Source organism: Heptranchias perlo, chromosome 3 (assembly GCF_035084215.1).
Source record: "Heptranchias perlo isolate sHepPer1 chromosome 3, sHepPer1.hap1, whole genome shotgun sequence".
Classification (NCBI taxonomy): Eukaryota; Metazoa; Chordata; class Chondrichthyes; order Hexanchiformes; family Hexanchidae; genus Heptranchias; species Heptranchias perlo.
Window position 1 is genome coordinate 4,957,255 of NC_090327.1, and position 21,322 is coordinate 4,978,576.

At 45.1% G+C, this 21,322-nt stretch overlaps 1 protein-coding gene across 5 annotated transcripts in view; it reads right to left on the reverse strand.

Annotated features, from left to right (window-relative positions):
- The window catches only part of ss18 (SS18 subunit of BAF chromatin remodeling complex), a 103,574-nt gene that overhangs the window by 75,665 nt on the left and 6,587 nt on the right, over positions 1-21,322 (reverse strand). For all 5 annotated transcript variants that reach the window (XM_067977838.1, XM_067977817.1, XM_067977809.1 and 2 more), the window contains exons 2-3: positions 15,897-15,973; positions 6,352-6,436 (exon numbers count right to left, since the gene is read on the reverse strand). In XM_067977838.1, the coding sequence (XP_067833939.1) occupies positions 6,352-6,436; positions 15,897-15,973 (162 nt within the window). The remainder of the gene's footprint in view (positions 1-6,351; positions 6,437-15,896; positions 15,974-21,322) is intronic.

Genomic DNA, 21,322 nt, shown 5'->3' on the forward strand with positions numbered 1-21,322 from the left:
AACAAGTAAAGAAACAAAAGGTGGGTCGAGAGGAGCTGTAAATGGCACCAGCAGGATAATTACCAACACTTACTGTCTGAAAAAATGGGAGCAGTGGTTATGATTTCAAGTTATTGAAATCAATGTTGAGTCTAGAAGGTTGCAAAGTGCCTAAACGAAAGGTGAGGTGCTTTTTTTTAATTTATTCGTTCATGGGATGTGGGCGTCGCTGGCGAGGCTGGTATTTATGGCCCATCCCTAATTGCCCTTGAGAAGGTGGTGGTGAGCTGCCTTCTGGAACCGCTGCAGTCCGTGTGGTGAAGGTTCTCCCACAGTGCTGTTAGGAAGGGAGTTCCAGGATTTTGACCCAGCGGCGATGAAGGAACGGCGATATATTTCCAAGTCGGGATGGTGTGTGACTTGGAGGGGAACGTGCAGGTGGTGTTGTTCCCATGTGCCTGCTGCCCTTGTCCTTCTCGGTGGTAGAGGTCGCGGGTTTGGGAGGTGCTGTCGAAGAAGCCTTGGCAAGTTGCTGCAGTGCATCCTGTGGATGGTACACACTGCAGCCACGATGCGCCGGTGGTGAAGGGAGTGAATGTTTAGGGTGGTGGATGGAGTGCCAATCAAGCGGGCTGCTTTATCTTGGATGGTGTCGAGCTTCTTGAGTGTTGTTGGAGTTGCAAGTGGAGAGTATTCCATCACACTCCTGACTTGTGATGGAATACTCTCCTTGTAGATGGTGGAAAGGCTTTGGGGAGTCAGAAGGTGAGTCACTCGCTGCAGAATACCCAGCCTCTGACCTGCTCTCATAGCCACAGTATTTATATGGCTGGTCCAGTTAAGTTTCTGGTCAATGGTGACCCCCAGGATGTTGATGGTGGGGGATTCGGCGATGGTAATGCCGTTGAATGTCAAGAGGAGGTGGTTAGACTCTCTCTTGTTGGAGATGGTCATTGCCTGGCACTTATCTGGCGCGAAAGTTACTTGCCACTTATCAGCCCAAGCCTGGATGTTGTCCAGGTCTTGCTGCATGCGGGCTCGGACTGCTTCATTATTTGAGGGGTTGCGAATGGAACTGAACACTGTGCAATCATCAGCGAACATCCCCATTTCTGACCTTATGACGGAGGGAAGGTCGTTGATGAAGCAGCTGAAGATGGTTGGGGCTAGGACACTGCCTTGAGGAACTCCTGCAGCAATGTCCTGGGGCTGAGATGATTGGCCTCCAACAACCACTACCATCTTCCTTTGCGCTAGGTATGACTCCAACCACTGGAGAGTTTTCCCCCTGATTCCCATTGACTTCAATTTTACGAGGGCTCCTTGGTGCCACACTCGGTCAAATGCTGCCTTGATGTCAAGGGCAGTCACTCTCACCTCACCTCTGGAATTCAGCTCTTTTGTCCATGTTTGGACCAAGGCTGTAATGAGGTCTGGAGCCGAGTGGTCCTGGCGGAACCCAAACTGAGCATCGGTGAGCAGGTTATTGGTGAGTAAGTGCCACTTGATAGCACTGTCAAAGACACCTTCCATCACTTTGCTGATGATTGAGTAGACTGATGGTGCGGTAATTGGCCGGATTGGATTTGTCCTGCTTTTTGTGGACAGGATATACCTGGGCAATTTTCTACATTGTCGGGTAGATGCCAGTGTTGTAGCTGTACTGGTACAGTTTGGCTAGAGGCGCGGCTAGTTCTGGAGCACAAGTCTTCAGCACTACAGCCGAGATGCTGTCGGGGCCCATAGCCTTTGCTGTATCCAGTGCACTCAGCCGTTTCTTGATATCACATGGAGTGAATCGAATTTGCTGAAGACTGGTTTCTGTGATGGTGGGGATATCGGGAGGAGGCTGAGATGGATCATCCACTCGGCACTTCTGGCTGAAGATGGTTGCAAACGTTTCAGCCTTGTCTTTTGCACTCACGTGCTGGACTCCGCCATCATTGAGGGTGGGGATGTTTGCAGAGCCTCCTCCTCCCATCAGTTGTTTAATTGTCCACCACCATTCACGACTGGATGTGGCAGGACTGCAGAGCTTTGATCTGATCCGTTGGTTGTGGAATCGCTTAGCTCTGTCGATAGCATGTTGCTTCCGTTGTTTAGCATGCATGTAGTCCTGAGTTGTAGCTTCTCCAGGTTGGCACCTCATTTTTAGGTACACCTGGTGCTGCTCCTGGCATGCTCTTCTACACTCCTCATTGAACCAGGGTTGATCTCCTGGCTTGTTGGTAATGGTAGAGTGAGGAATATGCCGGGCCATGAGGTTACAGATTGTGCTGGAATACAATTCTGCTGCTGCTGATGGCCCACAGTGCCTCATGGATGCCCAGTTTTGTGCTGCTAGATCTGTTCTGAATCTATCCCATTTAGCACGGTGGTAGTGCCACACAACACGTTGGATGGTGTCCTCAGTGCAAAGACAGGACTTCATCTCCACGAGGACTGTACGGTGGTCACTCCTACCAATACTGTCATGGACAGATGCATTTGCGACAGGTAGATTGGTGAGGACGAGGTTAAGTAAGTTTTTCCCTCGTGTTGGTTTGCTCACCACCTGCCGCAGGGCCAGTCCGGCAGCTATGTCCTTCAGGACTCGCCCAGCTCGGTCAGTCGTGGTGCTACCGAGCCACTCTTGGTGATGGACATTGAAGTCCCCCACCCAGAGTACGTTTTGTGCCCTTGCTACCCTCAGTGCTTCCTCCAAGTGGTGCTCAACATGGAGGAGGACTGATTCATCAGCTGAGGGAGGGCGGTAGGTGGTAATCAGCAGGAGGTTGCCTTGCCCATGTTTGACCTGATGCCATGAGATTTCATGGGGTCCAGAGTCGATGTTGAGGACTCCCAGGGCCACTCCCTCCTGACTGTACATCACTGTACCGCCACCTCTGGTGGGTCTGTCCTGCCGGTGGGACAGGACATCCCCAGGGATGGTGATGGAAGAGTCTGGGACGTTGGCTGAAAGGTATGATTCTGTGAGTATGGCTCTGTCAGGCTGTTGCTTGACTAGTCTGTGGGACAGCTCTCCCAATTTTGGCACAAGTCCCCAGATGTTAGTGAGGAGGACTTTGCAGGGTCGACTGGGCTTGGTGTTTTGCCGTTGTCGTGTCTGGTGCCTAGTGGTCCGATGCCGGGTGGTCCGTCCGGTTTTATTCTTATTATGACTTTTCGTAGTGAGATCTTACAACTGAGTGGCTTGCTAGGCCATTTCAGAGGGCAATTAAGAATCAACCACATTGCTGTGGGTCTGGAGTCACATTTAGGCCAGACCAGGTAAGGACGGCAGGTTTCCCTTCCCTGAAGGACATTAGTGAACCAGATGGGTTTTTTTACGACAATCCGGTAGTTTCATGGCCACCATTACTGATACTAGTATTTTAATTCCAGATTTTTATTTAATTAATTGATTAATTAATTGAATTTAAATTCGCCAGCTGCCGTGCCGTGGCTGTTCCTTGCATTTCCGTTGAGCTTCCTTGGAACAGTGTAAGAGGCTGAGGACAGAGAGGTCAGGGTGGGATGGGGAATTAAAAATGGCAAGCGACCGGAAGCTTAGGGTCACGCTTGCTGACTGAGCGGAGGTGTTCAGCAAAGCGATCACCCAGTCTGCGTTTGGTCTCCCCAGTGTAGAGGAGACCGCATTGTGAGCAGCGAATACAGTATAATAAATTGAAAGAAGTACAAGTAAATCGCTGTTTCACCTGGAAGGAGTGTTTGGGGCCCTGCACAGTGGGAAGGGAGGAGGTGAAAGTGGTGCACTAAGTTACATCACTTTGCATTTGCACAAGTGGCTCTGCGGTTATCTCAAAGGTGAAGCCCCGTTACACGTGGATGAGAGTCCTGCATTGCACACATTCGGTGGACCTCCACGTTTTGGGGGAAGAGTGGACGTGGCAGACAGCAGAGCCACTTACTGGTCCGGGTATTGGATGTTTACTAGTCGGGACAGGAGATTTCAGTGCACCACAGAATGTTACCATGTGCATTTGAGTCTAAGGTCAACACAATGCTGTTCTACCACCGAACCATATTTGGCAAGTCATCCAAGTAGAATTGGTGAGAGATTTAACATAGGAAGATAGGGACAGGAAAAGGCTATTAGCCCCTCGAGCCTGTTCCGCCATTCAATGAGATCACGGCTGATCTGTGACCTAACTCCATATACCCGCCTTAACCAGAGGTATTAAGGGATATGGGGCTAACAAAAATCTAGCAATCGCAGATTTAAAATTAACAATTGAGCTAGCATCAACTGCCGTTTGCGGAAGAGAGTTCCAAACTTCTACCACCTATCACATGTCGAAGTGTTTCCTAATTTCACTCCTGAAAGTCCTGGCTCTAATTTTTAGGCTATGTCCCCTGGTCCTAGACTCCCCAACCAGCGGAAATAGTTTCTCTCTATCTCCCCTATCAGTTCCCCTTAATATCTTGAAAACTTCGATCAAATCACCCCCTTAATCTTCTAAATTTCAGGGAATACAACCCTAGTTTGCGTAATCTCTCATAGAAACAAGGAGCAAGAGTAGGCCATTCGGCCTTTCAAGCCTGCTCCACCATTCAATATGATCCTGGCTGATCCTCTATCTCAATACCATATTCCTGCTCTCTCCCCATACTCCTTGATGCCTTGTGTCTAGAAATCTATCTCGCTCCTTCTTAAATATATTCAGTGACTTGGCCTCCACAGCCTTCTGTGGTAGAGAATTCCACAGGTTCACCACCCTCTGAGTGAAGAAATTTCGCCTCATCTCAGTCCTAAATGTCCTACCCCGTATCCTGAGAATGTGACCCCTCGTTCTGGACCCCTAGCCAGGGGAAACATCCTCCCTGCATCCAGTCTGTCTAACCCTGTCAGAATTTTATATGTTTCAATGAGATCTCCTCTCATTCTTCTAAACTCGAGTGAATACAGGCCAAGTCGACCCAATCTCTCCTCATACGACAGTCCTGCCATCCCAGGAATCAGTCTGGTGAACCTTCACTGCACTCCCTCTATGGCAAGTATATCCTCTTAGATAAGGAGACTAAAACTGCACACAATATTCCAGGTGTGGTCTCACCAAGGCCATGTATTACTGCAGTAAGACCATCCTTGCTCCTGTACTCAAATCCTCTTGCAATGAAGGCCAACACACCATTTGCCTTCCTAACTGCTTGCTACACCTGCATGCTTGCTTTCAGTGACTGGTGTACAAGGACACCCAGGTCCCTTTGTACATCAACATTTCCCAATCTATCAACATTTAAATAATACTCTGCCTTTCTGTTTTTCCTTCCAAAGTGGATAACTTCACATTTATCCACATTATACTGCATCTGCCATGTATTTGCCCACTCACTCAACTTGTCTTAATCGCCTTGAAGCCTCTTTGCATCCTCCTCACAACTCACATTCCCACCTAGTTTTGTGTCATCAGCAAACTTGGAAATATTACATTTAGTTCCCTCATCGAAATCATTGATATATATTGTGAATAGCTAGGGCCCAAGCACAGATCCTTGTAATTTAACCCTTGGAGTCCAGCAACTAGCATTTATAAAGCACATTTAACGTAGTAAAAACGTCCCAAGGCGCTTCACAGGAGCGATCAGACAAAATTTGACACCGAGCCACATAAGGAGATGTTAGGACCGGTGACCAAAAGCTTGGTCAAAGAGGTAAGTTTTAAGGAGTGTCTTAAAGGAGGAGAGATAGAGAGGTTTAGGAAAGGAATTCCAGAGCTTAGGGCCTAGACAGCTGAAAAGTTATAAAATGGTAAAATGTTGATGGTCTTATTGATGGATGACCATAAAAAAAAAGAATTTAAAAATCGAGGCGTTCCTGGACCGGGAGCCAGTGTAGGTCAACGAGCACAGGGGTGATGGGTGAACGGGACTTGGTGCGAGTTAGGATACGGGCAGCAGAGCTTTGGATGAGCTCAAGTTTACGGAGGGTGGAAGGTGGGAGGCCGGCCAGGAGAGCATTGGAATAGTCCAGTCTAGAGGCAACAAAGGCACGGATAAGGGTTTCAGCACCAGATGAGCTGAGGCAGAGGTGGAGACGGGCGATATTAGAGGTGGAAGTAGGTGGTCTTGGTGATGGAGAGGATATGGGGTCGGAAGCTCAGCTCAGGGTCAAATGGGTGGCAGGGTTCAGCCTCAGACAGTGGCCAGGGAGAGGGATGGAATCGATGGCTCGGGTACCAGTTCCATAAAACTCTTAATATACACTGTTGATTTAAAAAGGTTTCTGTGAAAGTATGCATATCTGAAGACATAAATAGTTAACCCTCAATTACTATTCAAGTGACTCCAGCTTCTGATATGGTTTTGCTCACCTACATATCAGAAATTCAGCAAGTTTGGAAGCGTTAAAAAAAAATTAATGTTACTTACAGCCGGTAACAGCGACTGCATATTCTGGTTAGAATCTGCTATTGTTGCCAGATAGACCAAATTTCTGTGAAGCATTTGTTGGTACCTGTGAGAGAAAAGAAACTAGTTTTAATAAAAATAAATTAATGTACTTGTTTAACTACTTGGCGCGTTAACCAGGATTCCCTGACCACACAAAATTTTTAAAAATTTTGTCTCTTCCTCTCTGAAAGCTGCGATTCATGCAAGAGTGTAGTTAAAACGTATGTAAATGGTGAGTGCCAGCAGGCCCAGTCAACCCAAGTGTCAGGCGTGGCTCAGTGGGTCGCAATCTCACCTCTGAGCCCCACTCCAGAGACTTGAGCACAAAATCTAGGCTGACACTCCAGTGCAGTATTGAGGGAGTGCTGCACTGTCGGAGGTGCCGTCTTTAGGATGAGATGTTATATCAAGGCCCCGTCTGCCCTCTCAGGTACACGTAAAAGATCCCATGGCACGATTTCATAGGAGAGCAGGGGAGTTGCCCCTGGTGTCCTGGGCCAATATTTATCCTTCAACCAACATCATTACAACAGATTATCTGGTCACTGTCACGTTGCTGTCTGTGGGATCTTGCTGTGCGCAAATTGGCTGCCGTGTTTCCTACATTACAACAGTGAACACACTTCAAAAAGTACTTCATTGGCTGTAAAGCACTTTGGGACGTCCTGAGGTCAAGAAAGGCACGACATAAATGCAAGTTCTTTCTTCCTTTCTTTCTTTATTAGGCTCATCGTAGTTCAACTCTGTCCTCACTTGACATCTGCAAGCGCCCATTTCCAGGAATTACTATAGAATCATACAGCACAGAAGGAGGCCGTTTGGCCCATTATGCCAGTGCTGGCCCTTTGAAAGAGCTGTCCAATTAGTCCCTCTCCCCTTTCTCTTACCCCAAACTCCTGCAAATGTTTCCTTTTCAAGTATTTATCCCCATTCCCTATCGGAAGTTACTTCCATCACCCTTTCTGGCAGTGTATTCCAGTTCATTACAACTCACTGCATTAAAACATTTCTCCACTGGTTCTTTTGCCAATTACCTTAAATCTGTGTCCTCTGGTTACTGACCCTTCTGCCAGCGAAAACAGTTTCTTCCCATTTATTCTATCAAAACCCCTCATAATTTTGAACCCCTCTATTAAATTTCCCCTCAACCTTCTCTGCTCTAAAAGGAGAACAATCCCAGCTTCCTTGCCTTTGTATTTATGCCACTCACTTTCCTGCAATGTTGAACAGTGATGGAACCATTACTTTAAAATAATTCACCCGTTTAAACTTTCAATTCCCAAATTTCAATCCTTAACCCAAACATTGAATTATTTCAGGAACATTTCCCGTTTTGAAGTTTTAAAATGGTGTCAGAAGCATGTGACAAATACTTGTCAGTCAGTCACAGTGACACGCTTGTACTATTGTCTCTCTGTTGGGACATGACAGTACGGAGATTCCCTCTTAAAAGAGACATTGCGATACAGAGATTTTGTTTGGTCATATCACGTGATGGGATGCTTTGGGAACAAGTTATCGATTGTCTGTGGAAACTGTGAGTCCATAGTATCAGACAAGTGATTGAAAGTGTTAAAGAGACTATATGGTAGCTGTGACTAATACTGACATGACTGAACTACACTATGTACGTGAAGCACAACTGTTTGGTGGATTTACAGCATTAAGATTTTCTTTATCCAGGTGCCTAATTTCTCCGTCAGTTTCTAGTTAGTCCCACGACAAACGGCACTTGTTCAAGTCTTTTACAGATGGGCCCGGGGGGAAGGGGGGGGGGAATAAATCATGCTGTGAGCAAGGCCACTGGTTTTGTTCTTTTTTTAAAATGGGAAAAAAAAAGTATGCAATCCCAAAAGATAGGTAAAAATTCTAGAACCTCCATGCAACGTGGGGGAGTCCAAAACTAGAGGACATAAGTGTGAGATTGTCACTGATAAATCCAATAAGGAATTCAGGAGAAACTTCATTACTGAGAGAGTGCTGCACCGTCGGAGGTGCCGTCTTTCAGAGGAGACATTAAACCAGAGTTCCCGCTTGCCTTCTCAGGCGGATGTAAATGATACCATGGCACTATTTCGAAGAACAGGGGAGTGCTCCCTGCTGTCCTGGGCCAATATTTAGCCCTTAACCAGCATCACCAAAAAAAGAAAAAAAAGGTTATCTGGTCACCGTCACATTGCTGTTTGTGGGATCTTGCTGTGCACAAATTGGCTGCCATGTTTCCTACATTACAACTGTGACTACACTTCTATATATAAAAAAAAAATTCCATTAGCTGTAAAGCACTTTGAGATGTCCTGAGATCATGAAAGGCACTATATAAATGCAAGTTCTTTCTTTATGATTACGTTTTGAAGCTGAGAGGCTGTTCACAGCCTTGACTAAAATTGCGTCTCAAAAATGCTTTGTGACGCAGTCTAACTGGACTAATTTACAACACAGAGAATCCGTGTGAAAGATAGAACTAGCATTTATATGGTGCCTTTCCCAGCCTCAGGATGTCCCAATGCACTTTACAGCCAAATAATTAGTTTTTGAAGTGCAGTCACTGTTGTAATGTTGTGTGGTCCAGTATGAAGTCATGTTTCCAGATAAGAGAATTCCAGACAATCCAGTGCCAACATTATTCCAAACAACCCAGCACTCGAAATGTTTCAATGTGCAACAGGAGTCACTGCCTCCAAAAGTTACAAAGCACAATACTCATCCATAGAGAATCAAACCAGCATCGAGTACAGTGTCCTCCAGTTTTGACCAAGGGTCAACACCCAAAACGGTAACTTCTCTGTTCTCTCCACAAATGCAGCCCGACCTGCTGAGTGTTTCCAGCATTGTCTGTAGTCATAGAATGTACAGCACAGAAACAGGCCATTCAGCCTAACAGGTCTGTGCTCCACACGAGCCTCCTCCCAACCCTTTTGCATCTCACCCTATCACCATATCCTTCTATTCCTTTCTCCCTCATGTGTTTGTCCAGCTTCCCCTTAAATGCATCCATGCTATTCACCTCAACTACTGTGTGTGGTAGTGAGCTCCACATTCTCACCACTCTCTGGAAAGAAGTTTCTCCTGAATTCCCTAATTGGATTTATTAGTGACTATCTTATATTTATGGCCCCTAGTTTTGGTCACCCCTCTTGGTTTTTGATTCAGATTTCCAGTAGTTTTTCTTTGCGTTTTGTTTGTATTGTTTAATTCATAGGCATTTCTGGAAGAGAAGTGGCCATCTTGAAAATGTTCTGTTCCTGCCTTTTGGCATGGTTTCCATTTCTGTTCCCTTTCAAATGCTGCTCACCTGTAATATCCTCCAGTTAAATGAAGCCACCACACTCAAAAACATTAACTCCTCTGCTCCCTCCACAGATGCTGCCTGACCTGCTGAATGTTTTCCAGCATTTTCTGTTTTTGCTTTCAGTAAATTGAGGGTTATTCCCCCACCCACCACGAAGCACGCACTAATAAACTCTGCAATGAGCAAAATATAATATGCAATCATTTTTAAACTTTTAAAATAGTACTCCCCTGTGGCCATCCCCCTCTCAAACAGATATGCCACTTTGGATGCTGTTGGGGGGGATGACTTATCAGGGGAAGGCAGCAGCAGCCAACTTCCTGGCACCACGGGTAGCTCTGCTGCACAGGCTGGGAGGAAAAAGAGTGGCAGAGCTATAGTGATAGGGGACTCAATTGTAAGGGGAATAGACAGGCGTTTCTGCGGCCGCAACCGAGACTCCAGGATGGTGTGTTGCCTCCCTGGTGCAAGGATCAAGGATGTCTCGGAGCGGCTACAGAACATTTTGGAGGGGGAGGGCGAACAGCCAGCTGTCGTGGTGCACATAGGCACCAACGATATAGGTAAAAAAGGGGATGAGGTCCTAAAAGCAGAATATAGGGAGTTAGGAGGTAAATTAAAAAATAGGACCTCAAAGGTAGTAATCTCAGGATTGCTGCCAGTGCCACGTGCTAGTCAGAGTAGAAATAGGAGGATATTTCAAATGAATACGTGGCTAGAGGAATGGTGCAAGGGGGAGGGATTCAAATTCCTGGGACACTGGAAACGGTTCTGGGGGAGGTGGGACCAGTACAAACCGGATGGTCTGCACCTGGGCAGGGCCGGGACCGCTGTCCTAGGAGGAGTGTTTGCTCGTGCTGTTGGGGAGGGTTTAAACTAAAGTGGCAGGGGGTTGGGAACCTGAGCAGGGAGAGAGAGGAAGGCGTAACAGGAAGGGACAGAAGGTATGGAGTAATAGGTAAAGTGTTAAAAAAGGAAAAAGCAGGAACTAAGCGTCACAAAACAGATTTGAAAGTTCTTTATCTGAATGCACGTAGCATTCGTAATAAAATGGACGAGTTAACGGCACAAATAACTACGTATGGGTATGATCTTGTGGCCATTACAGAAACATGGCTGCAGGGTGACAACGATTGGGAATTAAATATGCCAGGGTATTTAACAATCAGGAAGGACAGGCAGGAAGGAAGGGGAGGTGGGGTGGCTATGTTAATAAAGGAAGGAATCACTGTAATACAGAGAAATGATATTGGGACAAAGCATCAAGATAATGAAACAGTTTGGGTGGAGATAAGGAATAATAAGGGAAAAAAAACATTAGTGGGCGTAGTATATAGGCCTCCTAATAGTTGCAACTCTGCTGGAAGAAGTATTAATCAGGAGATAGTCGGGGCATGTAATAAGGGAACAGCCATAATTATGGGGGATTTTAATTATCATATTAACTGGACAAATCAAATTGGGCAGAGCAGCCTTGAGGACGAGTTCATTGAGTGCATCAGGGATGGATTTCTTGAGCAGTATGTAACTGATCCTACAAGGGGGCAGGCAACCTTGGACCTGGTCCTGTGTAATGAGTCAGGATTAATTAATAATGTCCTAGTTAAGGATCCCCTTGGAACGAGCGACCACAACATGGTTGAATTCCATATCCAATTAGAGGGTGAGAAGGTTGATTCTCAAACAAGCGTACTGAGCTTGAATAAAGGAGACTATGATGGTATGAGAGCGGAATTGATTAAAGTGGACTGGGAAAATAGATTAAAGGGTAAGACGGTACATGAGCAGTGGTGTTCATTTAGGGAGTTATTTTACAACTTTCAAAATAAATATATTCCACTGAGGAAAAAAGGGTGTAAAAGAAATGACAGCCATCCGTGGCTAAGTAAAGAAATCAAGGATAGTATCCGACTAAAAACAAGGACATATAAGGTAGCCAAACTTAGTGGGAGGATAGAAGATTGGGAATTCTTCAAAAGACAGCAAAAAGTAACTAAAGGATTGATTAAGAAAGGGAAGTTAGATTATGAAAAGAAATTAGCAAAAAATATAAAAACAGATAGCAAGAGTTTCTATAGTTATATAAAAAGAAAAAGGGTGGCTAAGGCAAACATAGGTCCCTTAGAGGATGAGACCGGGAAATTAATGGTGGGAAACATGGAGATGGCAAAAATGCTGAACAAATATTTTGTTTCAGTCTTTACAGTAGAGGACACTAAGAATATCCCAACACTGGACAAACAGGGGGCTCTCGGGGGGGAGGAGCTAAATACGATTAAAATCACTCAGGAGATGGTACTCAGTAAAATAATGGGACTCAAGGCGGATAAATCCCCTGGACCTGATGGCTTCCATCCTAGGGTCTTGAGGGAAGTGGCAGTAGGGATTGTGGATGCTTTGGTGATAGTTTTCCAAAATTCCCTGGACTCAGGAGAGGTCCCGGCAGATTGGAAAACTGCTAATGTAACACCGTTATTTAAAAAGGGTAGTAGGCAGAAGGCTGGAAATTATAGGCCAGTTAGCTTAACATCTGTGGTGGGTAAAATTTTGGAGTCTATTATTAAGGAGACAGTAACGGAACATTTAGATAAGCATAATTTAATAGGACAAAGTCAGCATGGCTTTATGAAGGGGAAGTCATGTCTGATAAATTTGCTTGAGTTCTTCGAGGATATAACGTATAGGGTGGATAAAGGGGAACCAGTGGACATAGTGTATTTAGACTTCCAGAAGGCATTCGACAAGGTGCCACATAAAAGATTATTACTTAAGATAAAAAATCACGGGATTGGGGGTAATATTCTGGCATGGGTGGAGGATTGGTTATCGAACAGGAAGCAGAGAGTTGGGATAAATGGTTCATTTTCGGACTGGCAGCCAGTAACCAGTGGTGTTCCACAGGGGTCGGTGCTGGGTCCCCAACTCTTTACAATCTATATTAACGATTTGGAGGAGGGGACCGAGTGCAACATATCAAAATTTGCAGATGATACAAAGATGGGAGGGAAAGTAGAGAGTGAGGAGGACATAAAAAACCTGCAAGGGGATATAGACAGGCTGGGTGAGTGGGCGGAGATTTGGCAGATGCAATATAATATTGGAAAATGTGAGGTTATGCACTTTGGCAGGAAAAATCAGAGAGCAAGTTATTTTCTTAATGGCGAGAGACTGGAAAGTACTGCAGTACAAAGGGATCTGGGGGTCCGAGTGCAAGAAAATCAAAAAGTTGGTATGCAGGTGCAGCAGGTGATCAAGAAAGCCAACGGAATGTTGGCTTTTATTGCTAGGGGGATAGAATATAAAAACAAGGAGGTATTGCTGCAGTTATATAAGGTATTGGTGAGACCGCACCTGGAATACTGCATACAGTTTTGGTGTCCATACTTAAGAAAAGACATACTTGCTCTCGAGGCAGTACAAAGAAGGTTCACTTGGTTAATCCCGGGGATGAGGGGGCGGACATATGAGGAGAGGTTGAGTAGATTGGGACTCTACTCATTGGAGTTCAGAAGAATGAGAGGCGATCTTATTGAAACATATAAGATTGTGAAGGGTCTTGATCGGGTGGATGCAGTAAGGATGTTCCCAAAGATGGGTGAAACTAGAACTAGGGGGCATAATCTTAGAATAAGGGGCTGCTCTTTCAAAACTGAGATGAGGAGAAACTTCTTCACTCAGAGGGTGGTAGGTCTGTGGAATTTGCTGCCCCAGGAAGCTGTGGAAGCTACATCATTAGATAAATTTAAAACAGAAATAGACAGTTTCCTAGAAGTAAAGGGAATTAGGGGTTATGGGGAGCGGGCAGGAAATTGGACATGAAGCTGAGTTCGGATCGGTCAATGCCCTGTGGGTGGCGGAGAGGGCCCAGGGGCTATGTGGCCGGGTCCTGCTCCGACTTCTTGTGTTCTTTAGATTTGTGGTTGGGATCAGATCAGCCATGATCTTATTGAATGGCGGAGCAGGCTCGAGGGGCCGATTGGCCTACTCCTGCTCCAATTTCTTATGTTCTTATGTTCTTATGTACTCATTGATTGATGTGCAATTATCAGTGATTTGTGGGATCCTCAGTTCAGCACCAAGTGCCCACTCCTTGACGATTCAATGTGCAGTGCCATGACTTTCAGAAGAACTTTGCCACTACAAACTTTTGATCTTCTATTTTTCAATTGAATTTGCTTCACTCAACACTTCCTTCGGGTAATCACGTAAAATGGCTACTTTGTCACTCGGAAACTTTCCAAAAACGCAGGAATGGCTACGCAAATATCGAACAGAAAAAGACTTGCATTTACATCACGCCTTTCACAACCTCAGGACGTCCCAAAGCACTTTACAATCAATGAAGTATCTTTTCTTTTTGAAGTGTAGTCACTGTTGTAATGTAGGAAACGCAGCAGCCAATTTGCGCACATAGCAAGATCCCACAGACAGCAATGTGATAAATGACCAGATAATCTGTTTCAATTATGTTGGTTGAGGGATTGGCCCAGGGCACCGGGGAGAACTCCCCTGCTCTTCTTCGAAATAGTGCAGTGGGATTTTCTATGTTTACCTGGGAGGGCAGACAGGGCTTCTGTTTAACTTCTGTTTAACTTCTCATCCGAAAGACGGCACCTCCGACACACTCTCTCAGTACTGCACTGGAGTGTCAGTCTAGATTTTGTGCTCAAATCTCTGAGTATAACTTAAACCCACAACCTTCTGACTAGAAGAATCAGTAGTTCTGTTAGCAACATCCACTGACCCTATTTAGTATAACTACTGCAATTGAAATTTGTATATGTTAATTATTCTACAAAATGTGGTATTATATAAATTTTGAGTGCTGTTCAATATTTCACTGAAATATTTCAAGTAAAGAATAATGTCATTTCTTGCCATATAATGTTATTATTGCCATATAATTTGAAGAAAATACCAGTCACTAATAGTAAAGAATTTACAGAGAAATGAGAGTTAAATATATCTAATCTATCAAAGGCACCTCAACAAACAGTCAAATTCAGTGTGACTTCTGGCTGTGTTTATTTATTGCAATTAGACTTTCTGGCCTTAAAAGGGACAGACCAGCTTAAGCACAACACCATCTAACAGCAAAGTAATATATTGCATAAGACTCCTATCATTATAAAGCAGCATATCATACAATTTGTTTAACAATGTTAATAGGACCGCAGGCAGAGATGTTAAAAATTGCTGAGATACCAATAAAATTATGTATATTACATCATTGTTGTCCCTAATCCGGAATTTGTTACAACTATTTAAATTAATGAGGGCGTTTATGATGATTAAAGGTAGATAGAGAGAAACTATTTCCTCCGGTGAGTGAGTCCAGAACAAAATTAGAGCCAGGCCATTCAGGGGTGATGTCAGGAAGCACTTCTTCACACAAAGGGGAGTGGGAATCTGGAACTCTCTCCCTCAAAAAGCTGTTGAGGCTGGGGGTCAATTGAAAATTTCAAAACTGAGATTGATAGATTTTTGTTAGGTAAGGGTATTATGGGTTACGGAACCAAGGCGGGTAGATGGAGTTAAGATACAGCCATGATGTAATTGAGGGGCTGAATGGCCTACTTCTGTTCCTATGTTCCTAAAGCTGATATTTTACATTGAGCTGAGAATGAGGATGCAAACACAGTGATCACATCCTCAAAAATTCCTCCTTTTAGAATTGGTGTCTGTTTTAGGTGAAGCAAACTGAAAAGTTAATGCCGTAATTCTGGAATAGTTATCAGATATGACACTCTCAAAAAGGTATGTGATCTGCTACCAAACACTTTCCAAAATCAGAAATACCTCAATGAGGAGGTCTGGAAAGGAGCTGATTCTGCTTCAAAGCAAGCACTGGGAGGCTGTAATATTCCTACTGCATGATTGTGCTTATTAAACATCTACCAAACATTTTTTTTGCACTAACTACTGCAAAAGCTGCAATACACAGCAGGTCCAGAAGCACCTGAAAGAGAAGGGGACAGATTAATGGACATCTATCAACAGAATTCTGCCCAACACATCTTTCTCTTTCAAGTGCAGACGGACTTGCTTTGTATTTCCACCATTTGTGTTTTGTTTTCTTCATCTTTATTGTTTCGCACTGTGCCAGCTCACGGGATGAAAATCCATTCACAATTTTACCTGTTCTTACCAAGTAGATTTAATAACTAAAATAGTTCATGTGGCCAGACGTTACTCACAAATCTTCTGAACGCAAAGCAAAAGGTCGACTTACTGGGAGCATTCGGCAGTTTTCCCTTTGCTCTGGTAGTCCATTATACATTGGATAAGCTGGTTGTTTTCATCCAGTAACTAACAAAAGAATGGATAAGAGGAGATCAGTGTGACAGTCATAACTTTTCTGATGTTTTCAGAGTTTTCACACCAACATGCTCACTGTTCTAAAACCTTGAATCGATGGTATGAACGTTGTTTTATGCTGTATCACTGATGGAACTGTGCCATCAAGGTATCAGGTATAGTATCAATCTGCTGAGGTACTTCCATACTGAATTGGCCGGATCTTGCTGGAGTGGGGCATCTCGCGGCATGCCCCATCGGTTAGACTTTTTTCTGCGCCATTCACATCAAAAAAATTTTTGCGCCTTAACTTGCTGGAAGTGCAAGCTGATAATTTGTTATAATTTTCCAAAATTCTCTGGACTCGGCAAAGGTCCCGGCAGATTGGAAAACTGCCAATGTAACACCCTTATTTAAAAAGGGTAGTAGGCAGAAGGCTGGAAATTATAGACCAGTTAACCTAACATCTGTGGTGGGTAAAATTTTGGAGTCTATTATTAAGGAGACAGTAGCAGAACATTTGGATAAACATAATTTAATAGGACAAAGTCAGCATGGCTTTACAAAGGGGAAGTCATGTCTGACAAATTTGCTTGAGTTCTTTGAGGATATAACGTACAGGGTGGATAAAGGGGAACCAGTGGACGTAGTGTATTTGGACTTCCAGAAGGCATTCGAAAAGGTGCCACATAAAAGATTATTGCTCAAGATAAAGAATCACTGGATTGGGGGTAATATTCTGGCATGGGTGGAGGATTGGTTATCTAACAGGAAGCAGAGAGTTGGGATAAATGGTACATTCTCGGACTGGCAACCTGTAGCCAGTGGCATTCCGCAGGGGTCGGTGCTGGGTCCCCAACTCTTTACAATCTATATTAACGATTTGGAGGAGGGGACCGAGTGTAACATATCAAAGTTTGCAGATGATACAAAGATGGGAGGGAAAGTGGAGAGTGAGGAGGACATAAAAAACCTACAAGGGGATATAGACAGGCTGGGTGAGTGGGCGGAGATTTGGCAGATGCAATACAATATTGGAAAATGTGAGGTTATGCACTTTGGCAGGAAAAATCGGAGAGCAAGTTATTATCTTAATGGCGAGAAACTGGAAAGTACTGCAGTACAAAGGGATCTGGGGGTCCGAGTGCAAGAAAATCAAAAAGTTAGTTTGCAGGTGATCAAGAAGGCCAACGGAATGTTGGCTTTTATTGCTAGGGGGATAGAATATAAAAACAGGGAGGTATTGCTGCAGTTATATAAGGTATTGGTGAGACCGCACCTGGAATACTGCATACAGTTTTGGTCTCCATACTTAAGAAAAGACATACTTGCTCTCGAGGCAGTACAAAGAAGGTTCACTCGGTTAATCCTGGGGATGAGGGGGTGGACATATGAGGAGAGGTTGAGTAGATTGGGACTCTACTCATTGGAGTTCAGAAGAATGAGAGGCGATCTTATTGAAACATATAAGATTGTGAAGGGGCTTGATCGGGTGGATGCGGTAAGGATGTTCCCAAGGATGGGTGAAACTAGAACTAGGGGGCATAATCTTAGAATAAGGGGCTGCTCTTTCAAAACTGAGATGAGGAGAAACTTCTTCACTCAGAGGGTAGGAGGTCTGTGGAATTTGCTGCCCCAGGAAGCTGTGGAAGCTACATCATTAAATAAATTTAAAACAGAAATAGACAGTTTCCTAGAAGTAAAGGGAATTAGGGGTTACGGGGAGCGGGCAGGAAATTGGACATGAATTTAGATTTGAGGTTAGGATCAGATCAGCCATGATCTTATTGAATGGCGGAGCAGGCTCGAAGGGCCGATTGGCCTACTCCTGCTCCTATTTCTTATGTTCTTATGATCTTATAACGGCACGGCGAGAGCACCTGGGACCTTACTGAACAACGGGACCAACAGGGTAACTCCTTAATCAATGAGATTTAAGCATTGAGAAATAAAAAGAGGGTGAATTAGAGTTAAGTCAGGTACAGAAAGAGAAACAGAGAGAGGGAGAGAGAGAGAAGAGACAGAAAGGAAAATAATTTTTTATAAACATTTTTAAATATCTCTAAGAACAATTTACTACCTGCAGGAATTAGAAACCACAGTTTATAAGTTGTTCCCTATCTAAGCCAGAGAGATTGATTGGCATTAACAATGATCATTGTTATAAAAAGGTAATTACGCTGTTAATTACGAGACTTAACTTTCTGCGGCGATTTTAATGGGCAAATCCAGCAAGTTCTTAAAAATAACGGGGAGGTTGAGGGCGAGATGCCGTTTGTGTGAAGCAGACGGCGGAGCGACGTAAATCGACCAGCCAGTTCTGGAGATTCCCAACTCACGGCGTATCTCTTCATCCCCCGAACTTGCTGGGCGATTTGCGCATTGATAACGCCGTGCGTCAGTAACACACCGGCATTTTTCCAAGCAAGATCCGGCCCAACACGTGTTATCGAATGAAAGTGACAAGATTGGTGGTGGATTTGCATCACATACATCACTGAGGCAGTTTAACCACGCCGTCGCCCCCCCGCAGCGCGCGCCGCGGCCCCCCCCGCAGCGCGCGCCGCGCCGCCGCCCCCCCGCAGCGCGCGCCGCGCCGCCGCCCCCCCGCAGCGCGCGCCCCCCCGCCGCCCCCCGGCAGCGCGCACCACGCCGCCGTCGCCCCCCGCAGCGCGCGCCACGCCGCCGCCCCCCCCGCAGCGCGCGCCACGCCGTCGCCCCCCCGCAGCGCGCGCCACGCCGTCGCCCCCCCGCCTTCTTGAACCGCTGCAGTCCGTGTGGTGAAGGTTCTCCCACAGTGCTGTTCGGAAGGGGGTCCCGGGATTTTGACCCAGTGCCCTCTCATCCGAAGGGCGGCACCTCCGACAGTGCAGCACTCCCTCAGTACTGCTCTGGACTGTCAGCCTGGATTTGGTGCTCAAGTCTCTGGAGTGGGACTTGAACCCACAACGTGCTGACTCAGAGGTAGAGTGCTACCCACTGAGCCACACCTGACACTTTACAGCACCTTTAACGTAGTAAAATGTCCCAAGGCGCTTCACAGGAGCGATCAAACAAAATTTGACACCGAGCCACACAAGGAGCTATTAGGACAGGTGACCAAAAGCTTGGTCAAAGAGGTAGGTTTTAAGAAGCGTCTTGAAGGAGGAGAGAGAGGTAGAGAGGATGAGAGGTTTAGGGAGAGAATTCCAGAGCTTAGGGACTAGGCAGCTGAAGGCACGGCCGCCAATGGTGGAGCGATGAAGAGGCCAGAACTGGAGGAGCGCAGAGATCTCGGAGGGTTGTAGGGCTGGAGGAGGTTACAGAGATAGGGAGGGGGGGCGAGGCCATGGAGGGATCTGAAAGCAAGGATGAGAATTTTAAATAAGGATCAGATGTCGCAAGAGAACAGAAGGAAACAATGAACAATTTGAGCTGGGCACCGGGGCAGGGAGGTGAGGAACACAAACACATGTGGAAGCTGTCGAGTGGCTTTGTTTCATCAATAAAAAAGCGACACAAAAAGAAAGGAACTGCTAATGCTGGAGGTACACAGCATCTGCTGAAAGGACAGGCTCGTACTTTGACCTGAAACACGAACCCGTCTTTTCTTCACAGATGCTGACCTACCCTGCTGTGCATTTCTAGCTCGTATCCGCTTTGTTTCATTTGCTCACAGTACTCCAGGTGCGGTCTAATCAGGGTTTTGTATAGCTGCAGCATAACTTCTGCCCCCTTGTACTCTAGTCCTCTAGATATAAAGGCCAGCATTCCATTAGCCTTCTTGATTATTTTCTGCACCTGTTCATGACACTTCAATGATCTATGTACCTGAACCCCTAAGTCCCTTTGGACATCCACTGTTTTTAAACTTTTTACCATTTAGAAAGTACCCTGTTCTATCCTTTTTTGATCCAAAGTGGATGACCTCACATTTGTCTGCATTGAATTCCATTTGCCACAGTTTCGCCCATTCACCTAATCTATCAATATCGCTTTGTAATTTTGTGTTTTCATCTACACTGCTTACAATGCCACCAATCTTTGTGTCATCGGCAAACTTAGATATGAGACTTTCTATGCCTTCATCTAAATCGTTAATAAATATTGTGAATAATTGAGGCCCCAAGACAGATCCCTGCGGGACTCCACTAGTCACATCCTGCCAATGTGAGGACCTACCCATTATCCCTACTCTCTGTCGCCTTTCGCTCAGCCAACTTCCTAACCAAGTCCGTACTTTTCCCTCAATTCCGTGGGCTTCTATCTTAGTTAACAGTCTCTTATGTGGGACTTTATCAAATGCCTTCCGAAAATCCATATAAATAATATCCATTGACATTCCCCTGTCCACTACTTTAGTCACCTCTTCAAAAAATTCTATCAGGTTTGTCAGGCACGACCTACCTTTCACTGGCTCTCTCTGATTAACTGAAAATTCTCGAGGTGTTCAGTCACCCTATCCTTAATTATAGACTCCAGCATTTTCCCCACAACAGATGTTAGGCTAACTGGTACATAAGTCCCTGATTTCCCTCCCTCTCCTTTCTTAAAAAGCAGAGTGACATGCAATTTTCCAATCCAGAGGGACAGTTCCTGAATCTAGAGAACTTTGAAAGATTATAGTTAGGGCATCTGCAATGTGCACACCTACGTCCTTTAAAACCCTCGGATGGAAACCATCTGGTCCTGGGGATTTGTCACTCTTTAGTGCTATTATTTTCTTCATTACTGTTATTTTACTTATGTTAATTTTATTGAGTCCCTGTCCCCGATTCAATATTAGTTTTCTTGGGATTTCCGGCACGCTTTCCTCTTTTTCTACTGTAAATACTGACGCAAAGTAATTATTCAACATGTCCGCCATTTCCCCATTCTATTCAATCTCTCCTCATAAGACAACCCTCTCATCCCAGGAATCAACCTAGTGAACCTTTGTTGCACCCTCTCTGTAGGCCTCACCTTGAGTACTCATTTCCTCCTCCTCCTCCTCCTCCTCCTCCTCCTCTTTTCCAAGGCCATAGAATCAATTGTGACAGAAATTTGCTCCAATCTAAATATTCATGAATGGGCTCGGTAGCAGGCTGAGCACAAACTTTCAATGTATGCAATGTCCTCCCCTACACTTCATGTCTCCTCACCATAACCCCAACACTAGCAATTGCACTGAAAGATTAACTGCCCTCTTGGGTATAAAATACACAAAAACAGAAGCCATGTTAGAAAGCACACAGAATCCCTTAGCCATTTATAAATGCATTCCCATCAAATGGTCCCTGGCTGGCTTCAAATACTGAGGGGTTAATAGTCCGCAAACATTCTGCTGAGCCAACTTCCCAGGAATATTAAGAGTCCACCCAGGACTCTGCTTGAATACCTCGG